Below are 24,994 nucleotides of genomic sequence, written 5' to 3'. Positions count from 1 at the left end.
TATTTGTTTCAACAAACTCTGGAAATATGAGAATAGTTGTATTGAGAAGTTAATCTTTTCGCTACATTTTTAGTTAATTATAATTTGGATTTCTTGTGGAAACATATTACGATGATAGCAGTAGTAGTCCAACAGTAGATTTTAACAAGTTCCGTACATTAGATGATTGAATAAAAATAATCTATGAGACATTGACAATATTTTTTTTTGCAAAAATGATTGCAAAAGAGTAGAGGAGAGGGGAATTGTGGAATAGTATCATGCGAAAGTTATTATGATCCAAATGAATAAATATTAAAAGAAATAATAAATAAATAAATTAATGTCAAAGCTATGTATAGTTCCTTTTCAAATGTTACTCCTGAAAATGATACTTCTTCACAGAACGTGCCCCAGAAAAATAAAATAAATGTTATGCTAACGCACTCCAAGTTGTGTAGAGATCTGGAAATGGTTCGTGAAAGAGAAACGATCCATTAAAAAAACTCTCGGCTGTTGGAGAGTTTGGAAAAAAATCGGTGGCGAAAAGGTGGCCAGGACAAAAAGTCAGGCAGTCTTACAAGTATAGCTGGCAGTAACGGACGCAATATGGAGTTTAATCCAAGCGATTCCGCTGGTGGAGGTTCCGCCGAAATAGTCGGTCATGATTCGGCCGATGCCCTTGAGCATTCGGCTGATCATGGGCCCACACTTGGAATAGTATATTCCACTGGAGACGATTCATCTGGAGCTCTTCTGCTCCCGGATGAACGTATAGAAGAAGAACTCGATGAAGGAGAAGAAGCGCACAGTTCTTCATCCGTTTACGACAAGATGGTGAGTCTGCAAGTTGTACTCTTGGAATTTATCAAGAATCATCCGCAGGCTAAACATCTTATCCGTCGTTGATCGGCCCACACGAAAGCCTGCCTGGTATTCGCCGACGAAAGACTCCTCAAGCAGTCTTAGTCTGTTAAACAGGATACGCGACAGGTTTTTTTTTTCGTCGAGCTCAGAAGGGTGATCCCTCTGTAATTGGCACACTCTAGTCTGTGCCCTTTCTTATAGATTGGGCATCCAACCAGCCGGAAGGCAGTTCTTCATCCCCCATATTTTCTGAATAATGTGATGGGATGATTGATGCAGCTGCTCACTTCCATGTTTGAGAAGCTCGACCGGGATCTCGTCCTTCCAGCTGCTTTACTGTTTTTCAGCTTCTTAACCTCGTCCAGCGTTGATGGTTTCACAGCTTGACCGTCACCGACTATGTCCATCCTGCTCCTTAATACACCTTCATTTTCACCGTTCAATAAACCTTCGAAGTGCTCCTTCCACCTAGTTGCCACCATAGTCGTGTCTGTCAGCAAATTCCCCTCTCGGTCATTGCACACGGCGGGCAGTCTTATGCCGCGCGCCATTGACAGTTGCGTAAAACCTCCGCATATCGTTTCTATCCATGTTCTCCTGCGCTTCAGCTTACACACTCTCTTCGTGTTACCTTTTTTTTCTGCGGTGGATTCGTTTCTCTTCTGCCCTTGCTACACTGTACCACTCTCTGTTGGGACGGGTACGAGCCACTAGCATTCGACTCCTAGCAACATTTTTCTCGTCCGTCACTCGCTGGTTCTTTTCATCAAACCAACCATTTCGTTGGCGTCGCTGTGCAGTGGCTTACACTGTCTGCGCTGTTGTAGTCACAGCTTCGTGAATATTGTCATCCAGCTTCTGGTGGTACTGTTCAGCAACTCCTTCAACTGGCAAGCGTTGGATATTGAAACGCATCGTTCTGTTGTTTCGTGAATTCGTGACGCTGAAAAGTTGCGCACGATTTTTTGCAACTACAAGGTAGTGCGGGTAGTGCAAATGAGGTCGCTTATCGGCTTCCACCGGATAGCACGCTTCATCTGCTTACCGATCACCATGAAGCCAACTCCTCGTTCTGCTATGTCACCGCCGCTATAGTAGATGTGGTACTTGAATGAAGTGTCCGCTATGGGATCCACCGCCCGGAATTTACGTTCTACAGTTCTGGGCCACCGTATTTCCTGCTGCCAAACTCACGCCGACCTTCTGCAACTCACGAGCCAGGAGCCCAACACGTGCGGGTTCATTCAAAGTTCTCACGTTCTAAGATCCGACTTTTTAATCGTTTTTTTTTAATTCGTTGCCGTTGAATCAAACCGTTTGCTCTACTTTTGTTTTGGCTTTCTTGGTAACTGCAGATTTTTCGGTAGGCTACCCTACCAGGCAAAAATGTAACGTTTTTCGAAAATATGTTTCACTGGTCAAAACGCCCCAGTGTGGGCAGGACGATATGTCCTGACCAACTAGACACAAGCGCGGCAAGCCTAGCAGCAGTTGCTTTAAAATGATCAGACAAACGACAAACGATAAATCCGACGACGTGAAGGACACGTTTTATGAATGTCTTCATAAAGCCTATGGAGACGCTAACGCTCAGGTCGGTAGAGAGGACTTTTTCCGTCCCATAATCGGTAGGAAGAGCCTTCACTCCGCTACCAACGACAACGGCCTACGCTAGTAAATTTCGCTGCTGCCAGAGGGATGGCCATCAGTAGCACCTACTTTGCACGAAAGAACATCCGAAACCACACCTGGAGACACCCAAATGGTGAAACTTGCAACCATATAGACCATGTTCTGGTGGATGGGCGCCATTTCTCGGATGTTATCGATGTGCGGACATTCAGAGGTCCGAACATTGACTCTGATCACTACCTCGTTGCCAGTAAAATTCGATCACGGTTGTCAACTTCATCGAACGAAAGATCACAGCGAACGATGCGTTACAATATCCAGCGATTGTCGGCGGAAGGAGTATCGGCTGAGTACCGCCAGAAGCTCGACGAACGGATAAGTGCAATCAACGTTAGCGACAACATCAACGATCTATGGGAGTCGATCCATGGAGCAACATCACGAGAAGTGGTAGGCACTGCACAGAGGCGACCAAGGACGGGTTGGTTCGATGTGGAGTGTCAGAGAGTGACAGACGAGAAGAACGTTGCCAGAAGCCGGATGTTGGTGTCGGGTACCCGATCAAATAGAGATCGGTACAAGGAAACAAGAGCAGCCGAAAAACGAACCCACTGCAGGGAGAAAAAAGAGTACGAAGAACAAGTTATAAGTGAGGCGCAGGAAAAAATGGAGCAGAACGATGGGGAGGTTTTATGAGTCGGAGAAAGACAGCGCCATCTCCCGTCATGTGCAACGACCAACAAGGGAATTTTCTGACAGATAAAACCGAAGTGGCTGTCAGGTGGAAGCAACACTTCGAGACTTTGTTGAATAGTGGAAGTGACGGTGCATCGGTGAACAGAATAAATATTTGCGACGATGGACAAGCTGTGGAGTCACCTACACTAGATGAGGTTAAAAAAGCTGTTAAAGAGCTGAAAAACAATAAGGCTGCGGGGAAGGACCAACTCCCGGCTGAACTTCTCAAACATGGCAGTGAACAGCTTTAATGAAGTTCTGCACCATATTATGTCGAAAATACGAGGAAATGCCTGCTAGCTGGTTGGGCGGCCTCATTTGTCCTCTCTTCACACAGACTGGAGTGCGCCAATTACCGAGGAATAACCCTCCTTAAATAGTGGTACAAAATTATGTCCCGTATTCTGTTCAACAGATTGAGACCGCTTGAAGAGTTCTTCGTCGGCGAATACCAAGCAGGTTTTCGTGAGCGCCGATCAACGACGGATCAAATGTTTACCCTGAGACAAATCCTTGTTAAATTCCGGGAGTACAACTTGCAGACACATCATCTGTTTATTGATTTCAAGGCGGCGTACGATTCAGTGAAACGGTATGAACTATGGCAAATTATGCTTGAACATGGTTCTCCGGCGAAACTGATACGGCTGATTCGTATAACGTTGGACGGATCGAAATCAAGTGTAAGGGTTGCGGATGAAATATCGACGTCATTTGTTACCTTAGATGGATTAAAGCAGGGTGATGCACTCTCGAATCCACTGTTCCATATAGCGCTTGAGGAAGCGATTAGGAGAACTGGTGTGCAAACAAGCGGTACCATTATCACAAGATCGCATATGCTCCTGGGATTTGCGATATCGATATTATCGGGAATGATCGCCGTGACTTTGTGCCTTTTAAGAGGGAGACAGCGAGGATTGGACTCACGATCAATAACAGCAAAACGAAGTACATGGTCGCTGGCAATCAACGTGGGTTCATTAGTGGTGGGGGTAGCGAAATGGTGCTGGATGGTGAACAATTTGAAGTGGTAGAAGAATTTTTAAATCTTGGAACATTAGTGACGTTGTTACCCGCGAAGTGAAAAGGCGTATTGCAGCTGCAAATAGGGCTTATTACGGACTTCGTAACCAGCTTATGTCCCGTAGTCTGCAAACGAAAACGTAACTCGCGCTGTACACTACTCTGATTCTTCCGGTGGCTTTATACGGCCATGAAACATGGACGTTAAAGGAGGCTGATCGGAGAGCTTTCGGAGTGTTTGAGCGTAAGGTGCTGCGGACAATACTCGGCGGTAAACAGGAGAACGGTATGTGGCGGCGTCTCATGAATCACAAACTGTACCAGGTATATAATGGACTGGATATTGTTAAGCTTATACAACACGGCAGACTACGGTGGGCTGGACACGTTGTTCGTATGCCGGAAGAACGTTAAGCGGGGATAATATTCAGTAGAGAACCTGGAAGAGGCCTCAGGCTTCGTGGAAGGCAGTGTACACGATGGCTTTTTGCAGTTGAAGAGGACCTCAGGGCGCTCAATATTCAGGGCGACTGGAAGCGATTCGCCCAGGATCGAGTCCAGTGGAGAAGGATACTCCATTCGGCGTAGGTTCATCGAAGAGCTGTAGCCCATCAAGTATCAAGTAAGTATAAGTTGGATAGTAGATCGAACAGTATGTATTGATTTTACGCCCGGTGATTTCTTGAGTACCTATTTTCAAAACTTCATTTATTCTTCGATTGAAGATTATGTTAATATCAATTTACTGTATTTAATAAAACTTATCGATGTTAAGTATGTTGAACTATACTTTGTTCTGGATGGAATAAGGCTCCAAGATTCAAACCTATGTTTCAATTGTTATTGGTATATGGGTTGGTACATATTATGTATTAAAAGAACAGTAACCGTAAGTTACATCAAACAGGTAGTCGCCTTAATAATGTACTTCGTATTCTTCCGGAAACGCCATTCCCGTTCCTTTTTCCACTTGATACAAATTCAACGCAAATCGAACCATAAGAATTGTGGTGTTGACCTGTGTTGACTATTACGTGTGTTCACCTCCCACTCCTGGCTCAAAGGATAGCCCAACGTCCACAACACTCATCACGTGACCGAGGTGGTCTCACACCATCGCTACTAAACAGGAGTTAGTATTGAAATGAATTCATATTCGTGGTGTCCAGTTTGCTACCGACACTAGACTAATGCGGACAGGAAAAATTTCAAATGGTACCGAGTAAAAGCAAACGAAGTTCATTGTTTGAGTTTGCTTCGTACTAGGAATATGTACAATGAGGAAGTTACAGAGATTAGTCGTAATTTTGACACCTTTGTTCCTTGCGAATGCTGAAACACTCGCAGGAGTAAGTATTTCAAAACTGCTGCAATCTTAATGGATCAAAAACAAAAAAGGTTTTTTTTTATAGGCAAAGCCCAGTTTTCGGATACTAGCCCCGGAGTTCATCTGTGGACAGACGAAAACTTCGAATACGAACGAAACTGGAAGTGCGGTTCCTCAGCAAATCACCATAGGGTTGTCGCAATTCAGACAAAAGTTTTAAAAATAGTTATAATCAGACACAACACTTTCCCACCAGTGCACAGCGTAGATTGAATTTATCGATTTTTAACCTCGTGATTTATTCATGTCCGGTTAACAGTTGATACCATCCGTGTTGCACGCAAGGAACGCACTCACCACTTGCTGCTTGACCGCGGTTTCACCCGTTCGTTTCACAGTGCACTCTAATTGAGTGGTAAGTGATGTTTAGTAGGTGAAAGTACTAACCCCCTTCATTCTGTTCTACCACTACACATGCGGCGAATGCAGTCTGCAGACGAAGGGAGGTCAAAGGTTACGCTATGATGTGAAGGTGCACTTCGCACTGTTGAATGGGATCGTTAGTCAGCACCACACGTTAATGCTCTGGAAGAGCGTTCGTCGACTGGAGAAGCGGTTCAAGACGGAACGGGAAACGATTTCGGACGGCAATCAGATTACGATTCCCAACGAAGAATTGGTGCCAGGAGTTGTTTACACCTTTAACATACTTGCCATCGATGGAAACGGAGCCGCTAGTCAGGATCAGAACTTCACGGTGACCTATCGGGGCAAGAACGCTCAGGCTGCGCTGGTTCAGGATGGTTCCACATCCACTGGTGATGTTTCGTTGTTGCTGCTGGGATCGGAGGTGACTTATCCGGATGTGCCGTTTGCTGTGACTGCGAAGGTGATTTTTTGCAAGCCGAGGAATGACTATAAGGTAATTAATATCATTTTCGGTAATGTTTAAATCAGTGGCGTCTTATCGGCCAGTTCAACCTGTTCATTGCACAGGTAGGCAAACTAATGAAGATTATATTTTGATCTCGTGTTCAAAAACATAGTTGCACTGGTTGGCAAAAAACAGAGCTGTTGCAACATCTATGTTCAATTTTGTTTCTGAACCACTCCACACGTTTGAAACATAGGCAAATATGTAGCTTTCCTTTTTGTATTCAGGCGTTTGATTGTTTGTATCATCATTCCAATGCACAAAAAGACACTCCTGCGTCAAAACACGCCTTTTGTCTCTGCCCGCCTGCATGTAGAACACGAAGCGATGCAACAAACCTTCCAACGAAACGTGTCGCAGTTCGTTCAAGTTTACGGCGTGAACGAAGAAGAAAATATGAGAGAGAACTTTGAGAAAAAATTTCTCTCTGTTCGTCTGTTTTGAAACGAAATGCTGCAACACACTGCGAGCATAATATCGACGCCTTCTCACATTTCGTTGCAACTCGTTCAACTTTAAATCTGAACGAGCAAACGACATGTGCTTTTGTCGCTTCAAATATGCGCGGAATACAAAACTACACATGATACGGATGCCAGTAGTAATAACAGTACATGTGGTGTGGATGTCTCATATGTGGCTTGAATATAGCTGTAATGATGTGCATAATCTCACTCTTTTAATGAAAACTTATTCGTTATCAAATGGTTGCATGGTGCTTTTCCCTTGCCAACGGCCAACAACGAAAAGAGAGCTTTATAAAGATATTTTCCGATGGTCACTGGTGGCGCCAGTCATAGTTATTTGGTAGGGCACTACTTGGTGCAAGAACGTGTCGCCCCACCTCTTAAACCACTAGTGTACAACACTAATGAAAAAACCTCATATGAGCGAGCCAGCACGGGTGTTTCAGGACCGCGCACGTGCTGAAGGGTTAATAAGAATGTTATTTAATTATTGAACATTTTTGAACAGGTTCCCAATTATTCCACGCGACGCCCCTGGTTTAAATATTCTTTGCATAATATTACGGAGTCTGTTAACAAGTTACAAGTAAGTATAATTCTATTACAGTCAAACCTCCATGAGTCGATATTGAAGGGACCATCGACTAATGGAAATATCGAGATGTGGAATAGAAAATCCCTGGGAAGCTGTTTGAAGGGACCATCACAGTAACCCAGAAAATATTTTTCAACATAGCAAAATTTGCTTCCATGAATCGATATCGAGTCATAGAACATCGAGTCATGGAGGTTTGACTGTAGCAGCTATTTTAGACCTAATTGGACTAATTTGGACCTCGACTTTCCTAAAGTTAAGTTTTTCAAGATCTTACTCAAAATTGATTATATTTCCCATCTAATGGATCCAAAAAGATTCTATGAAGCTTAGAAGGTGCAAAATGTGATGGTGCTCCATAGACACCAGAGAGAAGGCTAAACTGAGAGCTATACGTAATTGTCAATGAATAGTAGGCGAGGAGTGATGTGATAAACAAACGAGCGAACAGCGAGCTTGAATGTTTGGTTGGAGGACAAGACTCAACAATTCGGCGTAGTTGGTCGGTACGATATTACAGTGAGTGTGGATTTTTGCCTTTCTCGTACACCAAGTTGTAACGAAAAGACTATACACCCGGAGGGCCGACTGGTATATACCAATCAAATCTGCTTGACGTAAAGTCAATGTCAACTTTTCTCCTCGAACAGCCAAGATAGCCGTGTGGTGTCGGCAGCCGGTTGTCTGGCTAAGAATAACGCTACGGATTGCCTGTTCCAGTGGTAGAAGTCTACCATACAGGTGACCCCTAATCCTTGGTATAATGCGACTTTATGCTTACCGTGCCTACGAATGAATGGTTAGGGGGGTCTAATGAAAACCCAACCGCTAACGGAGCCTGTGAAGCTCCATGGCACCCTTCACAGGATTGAGCCGGATCTAAAGCTAAACGGATCTATGGCGTAGTTGACTTTTTGCTTCTCCGAAATAATCTCAACTTGCGGTTAAATAAGGGTGGGATTATGAGTATTTTTTTATTTCTTCCTTTATTTGTTAGGCACTCTGTGTTACTTAACCGCTACTGTGCCGAGATCTACTGTGGTATTCTGCCGTACAGAATCCACACAGAATCTATTATTAGATTTCCATTACTCATCATTGTTGTCGTTGCCAGTCCATCTCATCGTGAGTCCATTGTGTCCGTTTGTCCATGTCGTGCATCCAGTGATCGTTGCATTGTTCAGTTGCCATTAAGCCGGGTCCGTTGGAGGAATGCCTCCGAGAAGAACAATTTGTCAGTCGTCTTGAGGCAGCCGTACGGTATGACGCGTTCCCCAATACGCTACCGCATGGGCTGCGCATCCGGCGACTGACGAGGGTTTGGTGGAGGGGCTGGGAATTATGAGTATGTTTTTGTTTAGTTTTTTTTTATCAAATTGCCGTTTTATGCGTTTTTTACAGTGTACTCTGTGTTTCGTCTTTGACGATCTTGATACGATACCAACTTGGTTTCATCGTTGCTGTTCACATAAACGTTGAAGTTGTATTATCTTAATTCGCAATGACCACAGTTAAGATAGCTCTAATCAATCTTCAGCATAAAAGAACAGCAACGAATAATTTTTGTAGACTTGTGTAAAATGGCAAATCCCAAGTGGCTTTGTTGCAGGAACCCGATTTTCGCAAGGGTATCTTCTACCTAGGTAACCTTGTGAATCCGGGTTTTGCTGCTTTCAGTAATGAAATAGCAAACAATCGATCAATCCGCGTGCGTGTGTGCTTGTTAAGAACGCTATCGTTGCTACACTTATCTCTGAACTAACAACCAGAGATGTATGTGCTGTCACAATTGGGTCCTAAAGCCCTACCTCGTTTATGGTTGCGAACGATAGTGCATCGGTCAAGAATACTTGTACCGTTGTTATAAAAATTCTGGTAAAATTCTAAATCAGTAAAAATAATATTTTTGTGTTTAAGACATTTTAAGGCAAATTTTGGGCTGTGCAACATTTCAGAACGAATGAACCATCAGCCCAAAACGTCAGCCCCATATATTAGCTGTCAAAGGTTGAGTCAAGTGCCCTGCGGTGTTTTGCTAGTGCGTTTGAATCCGTACGTCAAACAAGACCGAAAATGTCGAGGAAGCATTTTTCATCTATTTTTCAATTTCAAATTAAACAATGTGCTTTTCGATTTTCGAGTCAACAGAAAAACTGATACGTTTAGAATGATTACCTGCATCGTTCCCTAAAAGAAAAACGAATATCGATTCTTCATTTTAGGACCCAATTGATGTAACTGGTGGAACGCCCGTCAGAAAATACGTTTATGGCCCGTTTACATATGTGCTAGTTCTAGCGGACAATGCACTATCCGACAACACTAGCGCGATATTAGCACAATGTAAACAGGAATTGTCCTCGCTAATAAGCGTTTACATTGTGCTAATTTCGCGCTCATCTTTATGGTATCTAATAGAGCAGAGGTGTTAGACATAACCCTTTGCTCCAATAGAATCAGGCACGAGTTGACGAATTGAATCATTTGAATGTTACTTGCAGACCTTACGTTTTAGAAATTCTCGTTCAACCAACTATGATCTCTATACAGAGTTGCTCTCGACAAAATTTCATGAATATCTACCAACCATTGAAACTCCTACCGACTTGGATGATGCCGTTGATACTACAACGTTGCACATTGTGGTGGAATTGCGATTTGGCTAAGCTCAAGAAGCAGTGTAGAAGGAGTTGGAACAGAATCGTTAGAGCACTTATTTGATACGCACTTCCCTGGATGTATCGATATAACATCTTCGGATGTTCCTGATGTCTTTTCATGTAGCTATGGGTCTTGGGCTCAAACACGTAGAATCATAACTACTGAATCGATTCAATGGGTACTTAATAGTTTTGCTCCCTACAAATCTCCAGGGGAGGATTTATCCCATTCTGTCCCGTTCTGTCCCGGAACTGTTCCGTTTTCCATCTCACTGAACATATATTCATCTCTTCGCAAAACAAAGAAATACAGCACCATTCTCGTCACTTCTTTTTGCTAACACGCGTGCTCACTGGTGAAAAAAAAACACAAAAATAAGAAACAAACCAAATTCCTTTTCATTGCTTAGTTTTTGATGGGATGGAAATAGGAGCTATGGGATGAAGTGCCGAACCGTTCCCCTACTTACCGATTATGGGTACTCAGTTTTATGGAAGAGAATCCTTTAAACCGCAGTTCTACACACACTTCGTTGTTACCGCTTATGGTTAATTGGGACAAAAATTTTCCTCGCTCCAAGAGATCTCACACACGTTAGTAATTTTCCTTATAGGACATTTTCAACACAATTCCCTTCGCGGGATGAGTGGACATCTGGCTATTTGGAGAGAAGTAGGTATATCGGACAGCATTGCTTGTTACACTGATGGCTCCCTCCTCGAAGGTAGAGCAGGTGCAGGCGTCTTTTTGCGTGAGCTGAGATTGGAACAGTCACACTCACTGGGTAAACATTACACTGTCTTTCAAGAAGAAATATTTGCCATTATGTGTGGAGTGCAATCCGCACTGTAGAAACACATTAGGGGCCATCCACAAAAATCGTCACGCTCCTAGGGGGCAGAGGGTTCCGAGCAGCGTGACCACTCATACAAAAATTTTAGAGTTTTAATTTAAAACTCTAAAATTTTTGTATGACTGGTCACGCTGCTCGGAACCCTCTGCCGGGCTTTTAAAACTTTTAATACAAAAAGTGTGTCCAAGGGAGGAAGAGGGGGTGGTTGAAAATTGCCAATTTTTGCGTGACGTACTTTATGGATCTTCCATTATGGGCAAAGTAATATACTTCTGTTCAGACAGCCAAGCAGCTATTAAAGCTCTCGCTTCGGCCAACTCAAGGTCGAAGTTAGTAATCGCATTTTAAACTCAAATTGAGGAACTGAATTCAGTTAATACTTTACACCTTATATCTTCCATAGCTGGAAACGAATTGACTGATGAGTTATCTCGTAATAAAGCATCACATGACTTTATTTGTCCTGAGCCAGCTATTCCAACATCCAAGTGATGGGTAATCCTTTTGATCAACTCTTGGGCTGTCACTCAGCACAAATGGCATTGGAGTAGTCTGGATTCATGTCATCAAACAAAATTGTACATCCGGGAGCCATCTCCGGTAGTAGCAAGTAATTTAGCTAATCTGTAAGTGTTCGTAGTTCAGTGTTGAGTGTTTTTGATACTTTGTGATCCTTACGTCGTGAAATGTTTAATCCGAACAAGTAGTGTCCGTGTATGTAGTCCAGTTTCTCCGTATTTTGGTATTTTGTCCACCCACTGTGTAGTACGCAGCCATCGCTACCTTATGGGTTTTAAAATCCCACCACTAGAGTTCGCTACGGACTCCATATTGGTAGCAAAAGGATGGCAAGGAATACGCCATGATGATCTACGCTTGGCAGGTGGGGAGATGGGAGAAGAGAAGGAAAAGGAAGGAGAGTAACACGGTGATGGCGAAAGGTAGAGGATCGTTTTTGATACCTCGAGTGAAGTCCGGGACTGTAGAGTGCGCCGCCGTTCGGGAGTACAAAACCAAGTTGGTGAACCCCGTCCCCCCTTTTCCATTGGTGACAGTTCCGGAGATACAGGCCCACGACCGAGTCCGTCAACATACTCGGAGAGGCCCAGGATGGTGTATGAGTCTGCCGAGGACCCCATTGCATCCCATCACCAAGTCGTTACGGGAAGAAGTGTCAACCGCTAATTGGCGAGAAGAAAGCCCCACCCTCATTGCACCGTAGTCACACCAAGCCGTAGCGTGGAAGAAAGCCAGCCGCTGATTGGCGGGAAAGAAGCAAAGGATGGGACCCCCACCGAATAGACGAAGTCAGGTTGGCGTAGGCTAAGAAAGTGGGATAGCGTGGAAGAGTGTCGGAAAAGTCCGAATAAATGTAGCCAACGAAACCAAAGAATGTGAGTTTTTCTGTGCTTCCATGCGGTCATTCCTTGCATCTCGAAATATTCTTTTAAGCATGCCGACCCTGAGGTGTATTGATGTCAGGGAGTTTCAGGAAGGCTCCCCGCTGAGCAACCGGCAGTTACAAATCTGTCTAAACAGAATTGCAGTGTCTTGGTCAAGGCCTTGACAGGTCACTGCCGACTGAACTATCACCTGGCAAATATTCAACGCGTTGAATCATCTGTTTGTATTAGTTATGAATCCGATTATGGAACTTTTTATCATCTGGTATCAGAAAAACGTCTCTCACGGTATGCTACCTATCGAGAGTGTATACAGACATGATAAGTGAGAGATTCTCCCATTCTCCTTTGGATTGAAACCCTGTTCATAACCCGTTGTGGTAAGGAGCTATAAGCTCTTGTACGCTTATGCATGGTATGCCCTCTTCAAGGGCCCTTTTCCAAACTTTCCCTTTGCTCTCCCATCAATATTCCTTTCTTTTTTGTTCACTTCTTGTTCCGTCAGGTGTATGATGAAAAAGGCTGTGAAGGTGATGGCACAAATCTCCCAAATTGAGGTGAACGTGCCTCTGGAGCCGACGTTCTGATACCTGATTGCGACTTAATCTGGTCACATATGAGTTACAGTAACCTATGTGGGCTGCAAAATGGTGGATTGACATCAAGGAACGAGCGCCCAACAGAGCTCTGGTCCCCACAAGTTCCTATCTCACGCTTCCACGTGTCGTCCGATGACAAAAGACCGCCAGCTAAGGGTTGTGTACTTAGCTGGTAGTGCAGCCTGGGCACTGTTGTCCTTCTGACATCAGCTAGAGTGAGAAGGTACGCCCCAAGCGTCTGTTCACCAGGAGGTGTGGCTCAAACAGCGTCTGCCTGGTACCCAGCGGCTGATCAACGAAATGCTGTATCGCGTCAGCTATACCTAAGGTGGCAGCCCCACCAGCGCGATGTAGGTAACGCGACCCCGGTAAGGTAGCTTACTGAAGCTTCTCATATACCACGAAAAATTGAGATAGAAGAAAAAGAGAACGTTATTTTTGGCAACCGACCCGGCAACGAAATAAGGACTATGATTGGAAACTCGGTACCTGGAATGTCAGGACCCTAAATGAAGCTGGACGAGTGAGCCTTCTGGCTCGCAAACTGCAGAAGGTTGGAGTGAACGTGGCCGCTATTCAAGAAGTCCGATGGCCCAGATCCGGAGAACGTGAATTCCGAGCCGTGGACCCCACGACCAACACTGCATTCAAGTATAACATCTATCATAGCGGCGGCGGAAAAGCAGAGCATGGAGTTGGTTTCGTAGTGATGGGCAAGTAGATGAAGCGAATGATGCGGTGGAAACCCATTAGCGAACGAATCTGTGTGTTGAGGATACGGGGCAAATTCTTCAATTACAGCCTAATCAACGTTTACGCCCCGACAAACGATAAATCCGATGACGTGAAGGACACGTTTTATGAATGTCTTGATAAAGCCTATGGAGAGTACCCAAAGCATGACGTGAAAATTGTTATCGGAGACGCTAACGCCCAGGTCGGTAGAGAGGACTTTTTCTGTCCCATAATCGGTAGAGAGAGTCTTCACTCCGCTACCAATGACAACGGCCTACGGCTAGTAAATTTTGCTGCTGCCAGAGGGATGGCCATCAGTAGCACCTACTTTGCACGGAATACACCTGGAGACAACCAAATGGTGAAACTTGCAACCAGATAGATCATGTTCTGGTGGATGGGCGCCATTTCTCGGATGTTATCGATGTGCGGACATTCAGAGGTCCGAACATTGACTCTGATCACTACCTCGTTGTCAGTAAAATTCGATCACGGTTGTCAACTGTATCGAAAGTAAGATCACAGCAAACGATGCGTTACAATATCCAGCGATTGTCGGTGGAAGGAGTATCGGCTGAGTACCGCCAGAAGCTCGACGAACGGATAAGTGCAATTAACATTAGCGACAACATCAACGATCTATGGGAGTCGATCCATGGAGCGGTGAGCACAACAGCACGAGAAGTGGTAGGCACTGCACAGAGGCGACCCAGAACGGGTTGGTTCGATGTGGAGTGTCAGAGAGTGACAGACGAGAAGAACGTTGCCAGAAGCCGAATGTTGGTGTCGGGTACTCGATCGAACAGAGATCGGTACAAGAAAGCAAGAGTAGCCGAAAAACGAACCCACCGCAGGAGGAAGAAAGAGTACGAAGAACAAGTTATTAGTGAGGCGCAGGAAAAAATGGAACAGAACGATATGCGGAGGTTTTATGAGTCTGTCAATGGCGTGCGGAGAAAGATAGCGCCATCTCCCGTCATGTGCAACGACCAACAAGGGAATTTGCTGACAGATAAAACTGCAACTAAGCAACACTTCGAGACTTTGTTGAATAGTGGAAGTGACAGTGCATCGGTGAACAGAATAAATGTTAGCGACGATGGACAAGCTGTGGAGTCACCTACCCTAGATGAGGTTAAAAAAGCTATTAAAGAGCTGAAAAACAATAAGGCTGCGGGGAAGGACCAGCTCCCGGCTGAACTTCTCAAACATGGCAGTGAGCAGCTATATGAAGTTCTGCACCATATTATGTCGAAAATATGGGTAGACGAGGAAATGCCTGCTAGCTGGATGGACGGCCTCACGGCCTCAAAGATAGGGCACTTTAAGAAAGGGCACAGACTGGAGTGCGCCAATTACCGAGGAATAACCCTCCTTAATTCGGCGTACAAAATTATGTCCCGTATTCTGTTCAACAGATTGAGACCGCTTGAAGAGTCCTTCGTCGGCGAATACCAAGCAGGTTTTCGTGAGGGCCGATCAACAACGGATCAAATGTTTACTCTGAGACAAATCCTTGATAAATTCCGGGAGTACAACTTGCAGACACATCATCTGTTTATTGATTTCAAGGCGGCGTACGATTCAGTGAACTGAATGAATTATGGCAAATTATGCTTGAACATGATTTTCCGGCGAAACTGATACGGCTGATTCGTATAACATTGGACGGATCGAAATCAAGTGTAAGGGTTGCGGATGAAATGTCGACGTCATTTGTTACCTTAGATGGATTAAAGCAGGGTGATGCACACTCAAATCTACTGTTCAATATAGCGCTCGATGGAGCGATTAGGAGAGCTAGCGTGCAAAGAAGCGGTACCATTATCACAAGATCGCATATGCTCCTGGGATTTGTGGACGATATCGATATTATCGGAATTGATCGCCGTGCCGTGAAAGAGGCTTTTGTGCCTTTTAAGAGGGAGACAGCGAGGATTGAACTCACGATCAATACCAGCAAAACGAAGTCCATGGTCGCTGGCAATCAACGTGGGTTCATTAGTGGTGGTGGTAGTGAAATGGTGTTGGGTGGTGAAAAATTTGAAGTGGTGGATGAATTTGTGTATCTTGGAACATTAGTGACGTGCGAGGTGAAAAGGTGTATTGCAGCTGCAAATAGGGCTTATTACGGACTTCTTAACCAGCTTAAGTCCCGTAGTCAGCAAACGAAAACAAAACTCGCGCTGTATACTACTCTGATTCTTCCGGTGGCTTTATACGGCCATGAAACATGAACGTTAAAGGAGGCTGATCGGAGAGCTTTCGGAGTGTTTGAGCGTAAGGTACTGCGGACAATACTCGGGGGTAAACAAGAGAACGGTATCTGGCGGCGTCGCATGAATCACAAATTGTACCAGGTATATAAAGGGCTGGATATTATTAAGCTGGGCGGGTCACGTTGTTCGTATGCCGGAAAAACGTCAAGCGAAGATAATATTTAGTAGAGAACCCGGAAGAGGCCGCAGGGTTCGTGAAAGGCCGCGTACACGATGGCTTTTTGCAGTTGAAGAGGACCTGAGGGCGCTCAATGTCCAGGGCGACTGGAAGCGATTGGCCCAGGATCGAGTCCAGTGGAGAAGGATAGTCCATTCGGCGTATGTTCATCGAAGAGCTGTAGCCCATCAAGTAAGTAACCTATGTGGAGCATGTATGCTGCTAGGGATAGAAGATGGAAACGGTATGAAAGCCTATTTCCAATTCTAGCGATTGCTAGAACATGAGTAATATATAGAAAGATACAAAGTAGTAGGAATGGAACGGGCCTGGTATTGAAACCCACGACCTCCTGCGTATGAGGCAGAAGTGGTAGCCATATGACCACAAATCCCGTTCAAGTCGCAACAGCAACTGCAATATAGACTAAGTCCCACTGGCGGAGCTAAGCTGGGGCACCAAATCGAAGATTTTCCCTGAAATTTAATTATATTGATTGAAAATTACATTTTCTTTTGGTTATTTCAGAAAGATTTTTTGGAAAAAATTTCAAATTTCTTTGGAGTTCTGCTAGGTTTTCCTTCTTCGAAAATTCTATTGTAAATTCCTTCGTGAATTCCTGTAAGAATTCCTTCGGAAATAATTTTAGCAATTCTTTCAGAATTTTTTTTTGCAAAATCTTCCCGAAATCATTTTGCTTTGGAAATTTGTTCAAGAATTTATTCTGAAAATTACTTCAAAAAATTGTCTAAGAATAATTTTAGAAACCCCTCCGGAATTTTCTTCAGGAATTCTTTTAGTAATACTTTCAGAAATTCTTACAGCAATTCCATCGGATATTCCATACCATCAGCTCCCGTAGTTCCGATGGAATTTCTTTCAGGAATTTGTGAACGAATCCTTAAAGGAATTTCCGACGGAACACCTAAAGGAATTTCCGAAATTCTTGAACTTTTCTGTGAAATCCTTCAAGAATTTCTTGGGAATTTCCTCCAGGGATTATTTCGGCTAATTCCCAGAAAATTACTTTGGAGATAGTTCCAGATTTTTTTTAGAAATACATCAAAATAATCCAACAAAAAACCTTAAAAATCCTTAAAGAATACTTGCGTCTTAAGAATTTCTTTAGAAATTCCATCGGGAATTGCTTCGGAAATTCCTTAACGAAATATTTAAAGATTTTTTTTTTCTGTAACTCGTTTAGAAATTCCATCAGAAATTGCTATGAAAATTTGGTTGGAGTTCCGGCGAAATTTTTTTTCGTAAATATCTACGGAAATTGTTTTAGGAAAATCTTTCGAAATTTCTTTAGGAGAATTCCTTAGGATTTTTGTTATCATTTATTTTGGAAATGGCTTTAGGAATATCTGCGGGAATGAATGTATGTCTGAGGGAATCTCCAAAGAAATTTATTTTAGAATTGGACAAATTTGATGTCGGAGATGCCTTCAGGACTTCCATTAGCAATTCGTTCGTAAACTTTCTTGGACATCCCTGAAATTTTGTCCTACATTCAGAAATAGACCAAACCTGTAATAACATATAAAAAAATCATTTTTCATATTTATAAAGTTTATAATAAGATAGAGCGAAACCCAGATTAATCCACCTCGTGCATCGTAAAATGTACTGAAAAAATCGTCAAGGTAAGGTAAGAAATGTCAAAAAAGCACTTTAGGGGAATAGATCGCGTATTTTCTATCATGTTGCATGTTTTTGCATTAATTACTATGCATTGCCACCATTCTTGAAAAAATTTTTTTTTCGATTTTCAAATTTTTTTTCCTTGGGACCTTTGGGAAAAACAATGATTTTTCAATAATTCCGAAATGCAATGTCTGGTCGGGCCAATTTTCAATAGCAAACAATGGGACCGCATTCCCCGTCGAATGCATTTTGTTACGAGTAAATCGGGCAATGCTAAGTTCCAAAAAGTGTGTCTACAAAATGTACACATACACACACATACATACACATTATAAGGGGCAGCTTGGACTTTGTCCAAGGGCTTGACGACCCCTCCCCATGGCCACTGCGAGTTAGACCGGGACCATCGTCCCTAACCCCTAATCCCAAGGCGTCAAGCGGCCCGTGCCGCCTAGGCTAGGCCTTTAACGGAGCCTGTGGGGTACCTGGGCACCCTCCACAGTAATTGTCCCTTACCGCGTCATGCTGGGCTCTGGCGTGGTGGACCTCTTTTCCCGAGCAACTCGTGGGACCAAAATGGAAAACCAAGTCAATTCTTCAATTAGTGGTAGTAGTGTAGGCGACAACACCTTCGCAAGAGGTGGGTTGTTCAGGTCTCCGCCTAGGAGGCCAGAGGCAATAGTCGGCAGCTCAGTGCGCAGCGCCAGCGTGGGTCGCTTAACCTTCATCTCGGCTATAAAAAACGCCGGTAGGAGTTCTTGACGGCCCATGGCTTGTGGAGGCGATGAACCGCAAACGCGATGGGCTTCCGGCCTTCAAGGTGGCGACGGAACAGCTGTACGCCATCATCGAAGCATAATACAGTCGTCTCTCCACATCTCGATATTGAAGGGACCATCGAGATAGGGAGAGATCGAGGAATGAAAGGAAAATTGAAATGGGTACTAGATCCAAAAAAGCTCGTTGCCATGAAAAACGACAACAAAACAAATGTCGTTTCCTGTTGTTGACATGTTTGTTATTGTCCAAAGATGGTCTAGTAGCCTAAAAATTTGAACATATCGACATGAAGAGAGAGAGAAAATATGATCAGAACACATCGAGATAGAGAGATATCGAGATAGGGAGGATATCGAAACGTAGAAAGCTCAAATGTATGTAAATTGAAGGGACTGAGGAAACAATCGACATAGGGAGAGATATCGAGATATAGAACATCGAGATGTAGAGAGTCGACTGTATCAATAAGGACCACAAGAGGAGCTTGCAGAAACTTCGAAAGTCGATGCTGGACGCCAAGCTGGAGAGGGCGGTCGGGACGGCCAAGTGTAAACCCGTGAAATCCGTGGAGTCGAGGTCTACCCAGACTGAGGCCCAAGGATTCGCGGACTCGGGCAAGGTCGAATCGACCGAAGGCGTGCCAGCGAAGACGGTGGTACCAAAGTCTACCCAGACTGAGGCTCAAGTATTTGCGGGTACGTCGGGGGTGACTGCTCCAATGGAGCAGACACAAAAACGGGGGAGACAGTCTCCAGGGGATGAGCTCCCTGGGGCCGCTCTAAAACGCGGAGGGTTACTACCCCGAACAAGGGTAGTTGAGCTGGGAAGCTGAACCCCGGCCAGGTACCTCCAAAACCGGAGGAGGAAGGACCTGGAAAGGTCCGCCCACCCAGGAAAGACGGTGGTAAGGGGTTACGGCATGCTGAGAGTTCTCAGCCGCACCAGACCAGGGAAATAGAGGGGGATGACGCCTCCTGGACCCTGGTCAAGAACAAGAGGAAACCGAAGACGTCAAGGGCCGAAAAGAAGGCCCAGGCGAGTGAGGGTAGCAAGAAGTCTAGGGTAGGCGCCAATCGCTACAGGGGCGATGCCCTAGTCATCACGGCGGACGAGGCTAAGTACTCGGACGTCTTGAAGGCGATGAGGAGTGACGTCAAGCTCGATGAACTCGGCGACGATGTACGTCGAATAAAACGTACCCGGATGGGCGAGATGATCATCGAGCTGAAGCGGGGCGTCTCGCAAAAGGGCGCCGCCTACAAGAAGTTGGCGGAGGAAGTTCTAGGCGAGACGGTCAAGGTGAGGGCACTCACTACGGAGGTGAATCTAAGGGTTAAAGACCTGGACGAGATCACCGAAGTCGAAGAGCTCGTCACGGCACTGCGGCGACAGTGTGAAGTGGAGACGCCCACCGCAGCCGTTCGGCTACGGAAAGGATCGGAAGGGACGCAGGTAGCATTGGTTCGGCTATCTGCAGCGGACGCCTCCAAGGTAGTCAAGTTAGGGAGCGTCAAGGTGGGATGGTCGGTATGCCCTGTGGGCATATACGAGCAACCCGAAGTTTGCTTCAAGTGCCTGGAACCGGGGCACAAGCAATGGGACTGCAAAGGCCCTGACAGAAGCAATCTCTGCCGACGCTGTGGATTGGAGGGACATAAGGCACAATGCTGCACGAACCCTCCCAATTGTTTGATTTGTTCCAGCAAAGATGTGAACAGCAAGTGTTACGGTATTTTCTAATTCCCATAAACAGTGTGGCAAAAGACCCAAAATAAAGCTCAAAATCTTCACTCAAAATAATGAATGGAGTGTGCAACGAGAAATCTTGTCTTTCTCTCGCGTCGAAACAATAATTAAACACACGTCATAATGGCATATACATTTAGGGAAAACATTCTATTTAACAACGGTTAATCTTACATCCTAAGCCTACCTCCTTCCAGCTTACAAAGCTTTTCTTCGACGAACGTCTTCGCCAGTCTTCTTCTAGGGGCCCTTAATTTCTACGCCACTGCACCTGTGGCGACACATTCACGCATTCGATAAGCGCAACTTTTCGACGATTCGTGCGATCAATATGCCATTTGTGCACGGACAAACACACACACACACCACTAGGCTACCATCGCTTCACTGCTGCTCTGCTCGTCCTTCACACTTCTTTCTTCTCCTATTCCGTATAATTATCTTTCATGCACACCCGATCCTGCTACGGGGAAGCCCGGGAATCACCTTCTCACCACACCCGGCGTAGCTTCTTTCCTCCTTCACTCGACAATTCACTCAACGGTCTCCGCAAGAAGAGCGGCACAATATACCCACAAATCGTGGTTTGTTTACACTCGGCACTATTCTTCCAGCGGGCGATACACACCAAGCCACTATACGACTCCGGCTCGGTGAATGAGACGTACGCACACACTGACACTCGCCGACGGTGGACGGACTTGTTACGTTGAATCGTCACTAGGCTCTGCGACGCTGCCCTTGTGACATAACGAGTCGATAGTGTTGCGAGAGCGTCGGTTGCACTGTGGGTCGGCTGTACATAAAAGAGCCCTCTTTGGAGGGCCTTTTGCTTGCTAATGCCGTGGTATGCAAATGTACACGTTTCTATTAGGGCCGCCGGGTCAAATCTGATGCTTGAACTATGTAGATGACATTCTGGGTGAATGCGATCTCTGTCGTTTCGTGCAGGATGTCAAGGGCCTATGTGCGTACACACCCTTCAGGTGTTCTTATTAATCCAGGTGATATTAGATCTTCCACGTGCCGGAGCTAATCCAGATCCAGAAGCGAGTCGTTCCTCAGGTGCCCTTACGGTGTGATGCGTCGTGTCGGGCCTAATAGTTGCACTTTGTATTAGATTTCCTAGGCAGTCACTGAGCACTCTCCACTTCTGTCCTGTAGGATCGGACTAAATTGCGGAAGTGATGCTCCGAATCAGAAGAATAGAAGGTGCTGGATCGGACTGTGTGTTGCCCTCGTTCAGATCGTGTGTCTACTTACGATCGTTTACAGGGTTGTGCGTTGAAGTCATAACGAGGTGCGTTTAGTGGTGGTGTATTTATTTTTACCCTTGTGAGTCGCGTTCTCTTAATAACTACTCATTATACAAAAGTATGCAATACAACGTACGGATTGGCGCAACGAATTTTTTGTGAATGAGACAAGCAGTGTGGCATTCACAAAAAATTCGTGGACTTTGTTTAGGTAGCACTTTTTGGAGCATTACTTATTCTAGCGTGTGTTTAGATTCAACAAATTATCTCCAACTTTGGAACTCGAATCTAGGATTGCAGCTTTCCAACAAAAAAAACTAAATCTTACAGCTATGAACAAAATGAGAAAATGCTTGCTTTCACTTCTCTTAAGTGACAAATTTGGCAAGATCTATATTGCTGGTCTATAGTAACCACTACAGAGAGAATATTCTTACGGATTAGTTTAAGAGCGCTACATATTTGTTTGTACGATGTCTCGAGCCTTTTGCTCTGGTACTACATTACAGTGTTGTCTTCGTTTACGGTGGACGTGCTTTGTTTTGCCTTATTTATGTTCGAAAGCGCGATTTTCTGAGCGCTTGATTTAGCTAATAAATAAATTTTGAGCTTATAATGGTCAAACGCGCGTGAGTGAGTCTTGAGTCTACTTGTTTTCGCTTGATGTAGTAGTGGATGTAACAGTCCGTGGGTTGTGACTGTAGTTTGATCCACATTTAGTTCTTCTGGAATGACTTAGCGAGGTTTCGTTACATGTTTTTGGTCCTCTAGCTGTGTCCGTTGAACGTGTTTTGCTGAGAATATTTCTCGTTGTTGGCGGGCCTTCAAGGTTACCGCTGACATAGCTCGTTGAAATCCTCCATGCAAGTGATGACATGAAGCAACTGATTTTTCCTCGATTCGCGGATTGATCACAGACATTGGAGATCGCAGTCTGGTTGGTCTGTGAGTGCTGGTCCTGTTCTTGTCCTCCTTTGTTTCGTGGAGCATGTCCTGTTTGCAACTACGACGACAAAGCCAGTGGTTATCACAATTGTCAAGACCGAGAAGTGGTCCAATGCTGCTTCTCAAAGATGATTCCGCATAGCGTGTTTACTGAACTTGATGTTCGTTGTTTACTGTAAAGTAGTATACATAGCTTGTGTATTCGATTTTGTTAGTCAGGTTTTATGTCTTTAGCATGGTACACTCCTTTTGTCGAAGTTTTGACGTCCTCCAGCAAGTAGTTGTTCTGTCCTCTGAGTTCTCTCACGTAGCATGGGATGAACTTGGGACCTAACTTCTTAGTACGAGCTTCGATAGTCGAAGAGGTTGTGAAAGAGCGTCTCCATACCAGATCTCCTACCGCGAAAGTAGTTGTGCGTGTACGAAGATCATATCTTTGCTTGCTTCTGTTGTGTGCCGCATTGATGCGATGGACTATGAATGAGCGAATATTCTCGACTCCTTTTAGGCGAGAATTTTGACTTTCTCGTACATCTTTCGGTGAGTTGAGGTCGGCGCGTGTGTACTGATCCGTAAAAAGAACGTGTTCTCGTCCAAAGTTTGCAAAGTATGGAGTGCAATCTAGCGTCTCATGTTTGGCAGTATTTATTGCGCAGACTATCTGCTGTAGATTCAGATCCCATTCTCGTTGATCCTCTTCTAATAGAGTTCTAACGCAAGTTATGAGCGTTCTGTTTGTTCTTTCCGCAGGATTACACATAGGGGTGTAGAATGCTGTCCTCATATGTTGAATGTTGTATCTTCGAAGAAGGGAACGGAACGCGTGTGAAAGAAACTGGGAGCCGTTGTCTGTGATGATTATGCGTGGGGTTGAAAAGCGTAGAAATACATACTTTTCCAAGAAAGTTGTCATTTGTCTAGAGCTTGCAGTGCGATAGGGTTCTACAATAATGAATTTTGTCACCCAATCCATAATGACCAATAAGACGGTATTTCCGTTTTGGATCTCACCATTGGCCCTACCCAATCAATAGACAGAAGTTCCATGGGTGTTTTGCAGGTTTCACACCTCCCATCGCAGGTGTTAAAACGGTGTTAGGCGCCTTACTCGCTTTACAGATACCACAAGCTCTCACGTACCGTTTCACGTCCATCGCCATTTTTGGCCAGTAAAAGTTTTGTTGGATCTTGTGAAGGGTTCGATCGTATCCCAAATGTGCCGCTGTTGGTAGATCGTGGAACATTCGTAGCAATTCCTCGCGTTGGTTTGTTTTAACCACCTCTTTCCATTTATGTCCTCGGTTACCCCTTTCGTCTTTAACGTTACAGTTTTTGAAGAGTTTCCCAGTGGTTATTTTGAAATCAGGAAACTTATCTGCTTCTTGCTGAACTTTCTTAAGTAAGTCGTCGTACCATGGGTCAGGATTCGCTGTAGACGTATCTATAATGGTGCTGATGTGGCCAATACGGCTCAGGCAATCTGGCACCACATTTGACGAGCCTTTGCGATATTTTATATCAAAAGAGAATGCATTTAGACGAAGTATCCACCGAGCCATTAATGGTGTGGGATTCTTCATGGTTTTCAAATACGTTAGACTAGAATGATCGCAAAACACAACAAATCTGCTGCCTTCGACGTAGCCTCTGTAATGCTCTATAGCTCGAATGACGGCGAGGCATTCCCTTTCGGTGACGGAATATTTTCTCTCTGCTGGGGACAACTTTTGCGAAAAGAAGGCTATTACTTGTTCGTTGTTGTTCTTCTCCTGCGTCAACACTGCTCCAATAGCAACGTCACTAGCATCGCAAGAAATGGCAAACGGCCGTGTATAGTCGGGTGTGCATAGAACCGGAGCTGTACATAGAAGCTGTTTCAAGGTATTGAACGCAACTTCACACTTTTCTGTCCAAACGAACTTGGTTTTGGTTCTAGTGAGCTCTGTCAAAGGCGTGGCTATTCTGGAGAAGTCCTTAATAAATCTTCTGTACCATCCACACATACCCAGAAAGCGTTGGATCTCCTTCTTGGTTGTAGGTGTTGGGAAATTGCTGACTACTTCGGTTTTATCCTTGTCAACATTCCAGCCTTGTTCGTCAAGTATATAGCCCAAGTACTTGATACTTCGCCTGCAGAAGATCGATTTTTCCGAGTTTATGGTCAATCCTGCGTTTATGAGTCTCCGGGAGACTTCTTTGAGTGTTTTGATATGATCCTCGAATGTATCAGTAGCTATGATGAGATCATCTAAGTATACAAATACTTTGGGCTCTAGGTCAATAAACAAGTGGTTCATGACCCTACACAGTGCTTGGCTTGCCGTGGAAAGTCCAAACGGGACAACTTTGAATTGATAGTGTCCTCTCT

At 44.6% G+C, this 24,994-nt stretch overlaps 1 protein-coding gene across 1 annotated transcript in view; it reads left to right on the top strand.

Annotated features, from left to right (window-relative positions):
• The first annotated feature begins 5,440 nt into the window (after nucleotides 1–5,440).
• LOC134208230 (uncharacterized) overlaps nucleotides 5,441–24,994 on the top strand; it is a 31,708-nt gene continuing 12,154 nt past the window's right edge. The window contains exons 1-3 of the mRNA XM_062684268.1: nucleotides 5,441–5,591; nucleotides 5,655–5,761; nucleotides 6,059–6,491. Coding sequence (XP_062540252.1) covers nucleotides 5,520–5,591; nucleotides 5,655–5,761; nucleotides 6,059–6,491 — 612 coding nt within the window. The 5' untranslated portion in view covers nucleotides 5,441–5,519. The remainder of the gene's footprint in view (nucleotides 5,592–5,654; nucleotides 5,762–6,058; nucleotides 6,492–24,994) is intronic.

This window comes from Armigeres subalbatus, chromosome 1 (genome assembly GCF_024139115.2).
Source record: "Armigeres subalbatus isolate Guangzhou_Male chromosome 1, GZ_Asu_2, whole genome shotgun sequence".
NCBI classification, from domain to species: Eukaryota; Metazoa; Arthropoda; class Insecta; order Diptera; family Culicidae; genus Armigeres; species Armigeres subalbatus.
Note: the sequence above shows the minus strand (reverse complement) of the source record. Positions and strands in the feature narration are given on the sequence as shown.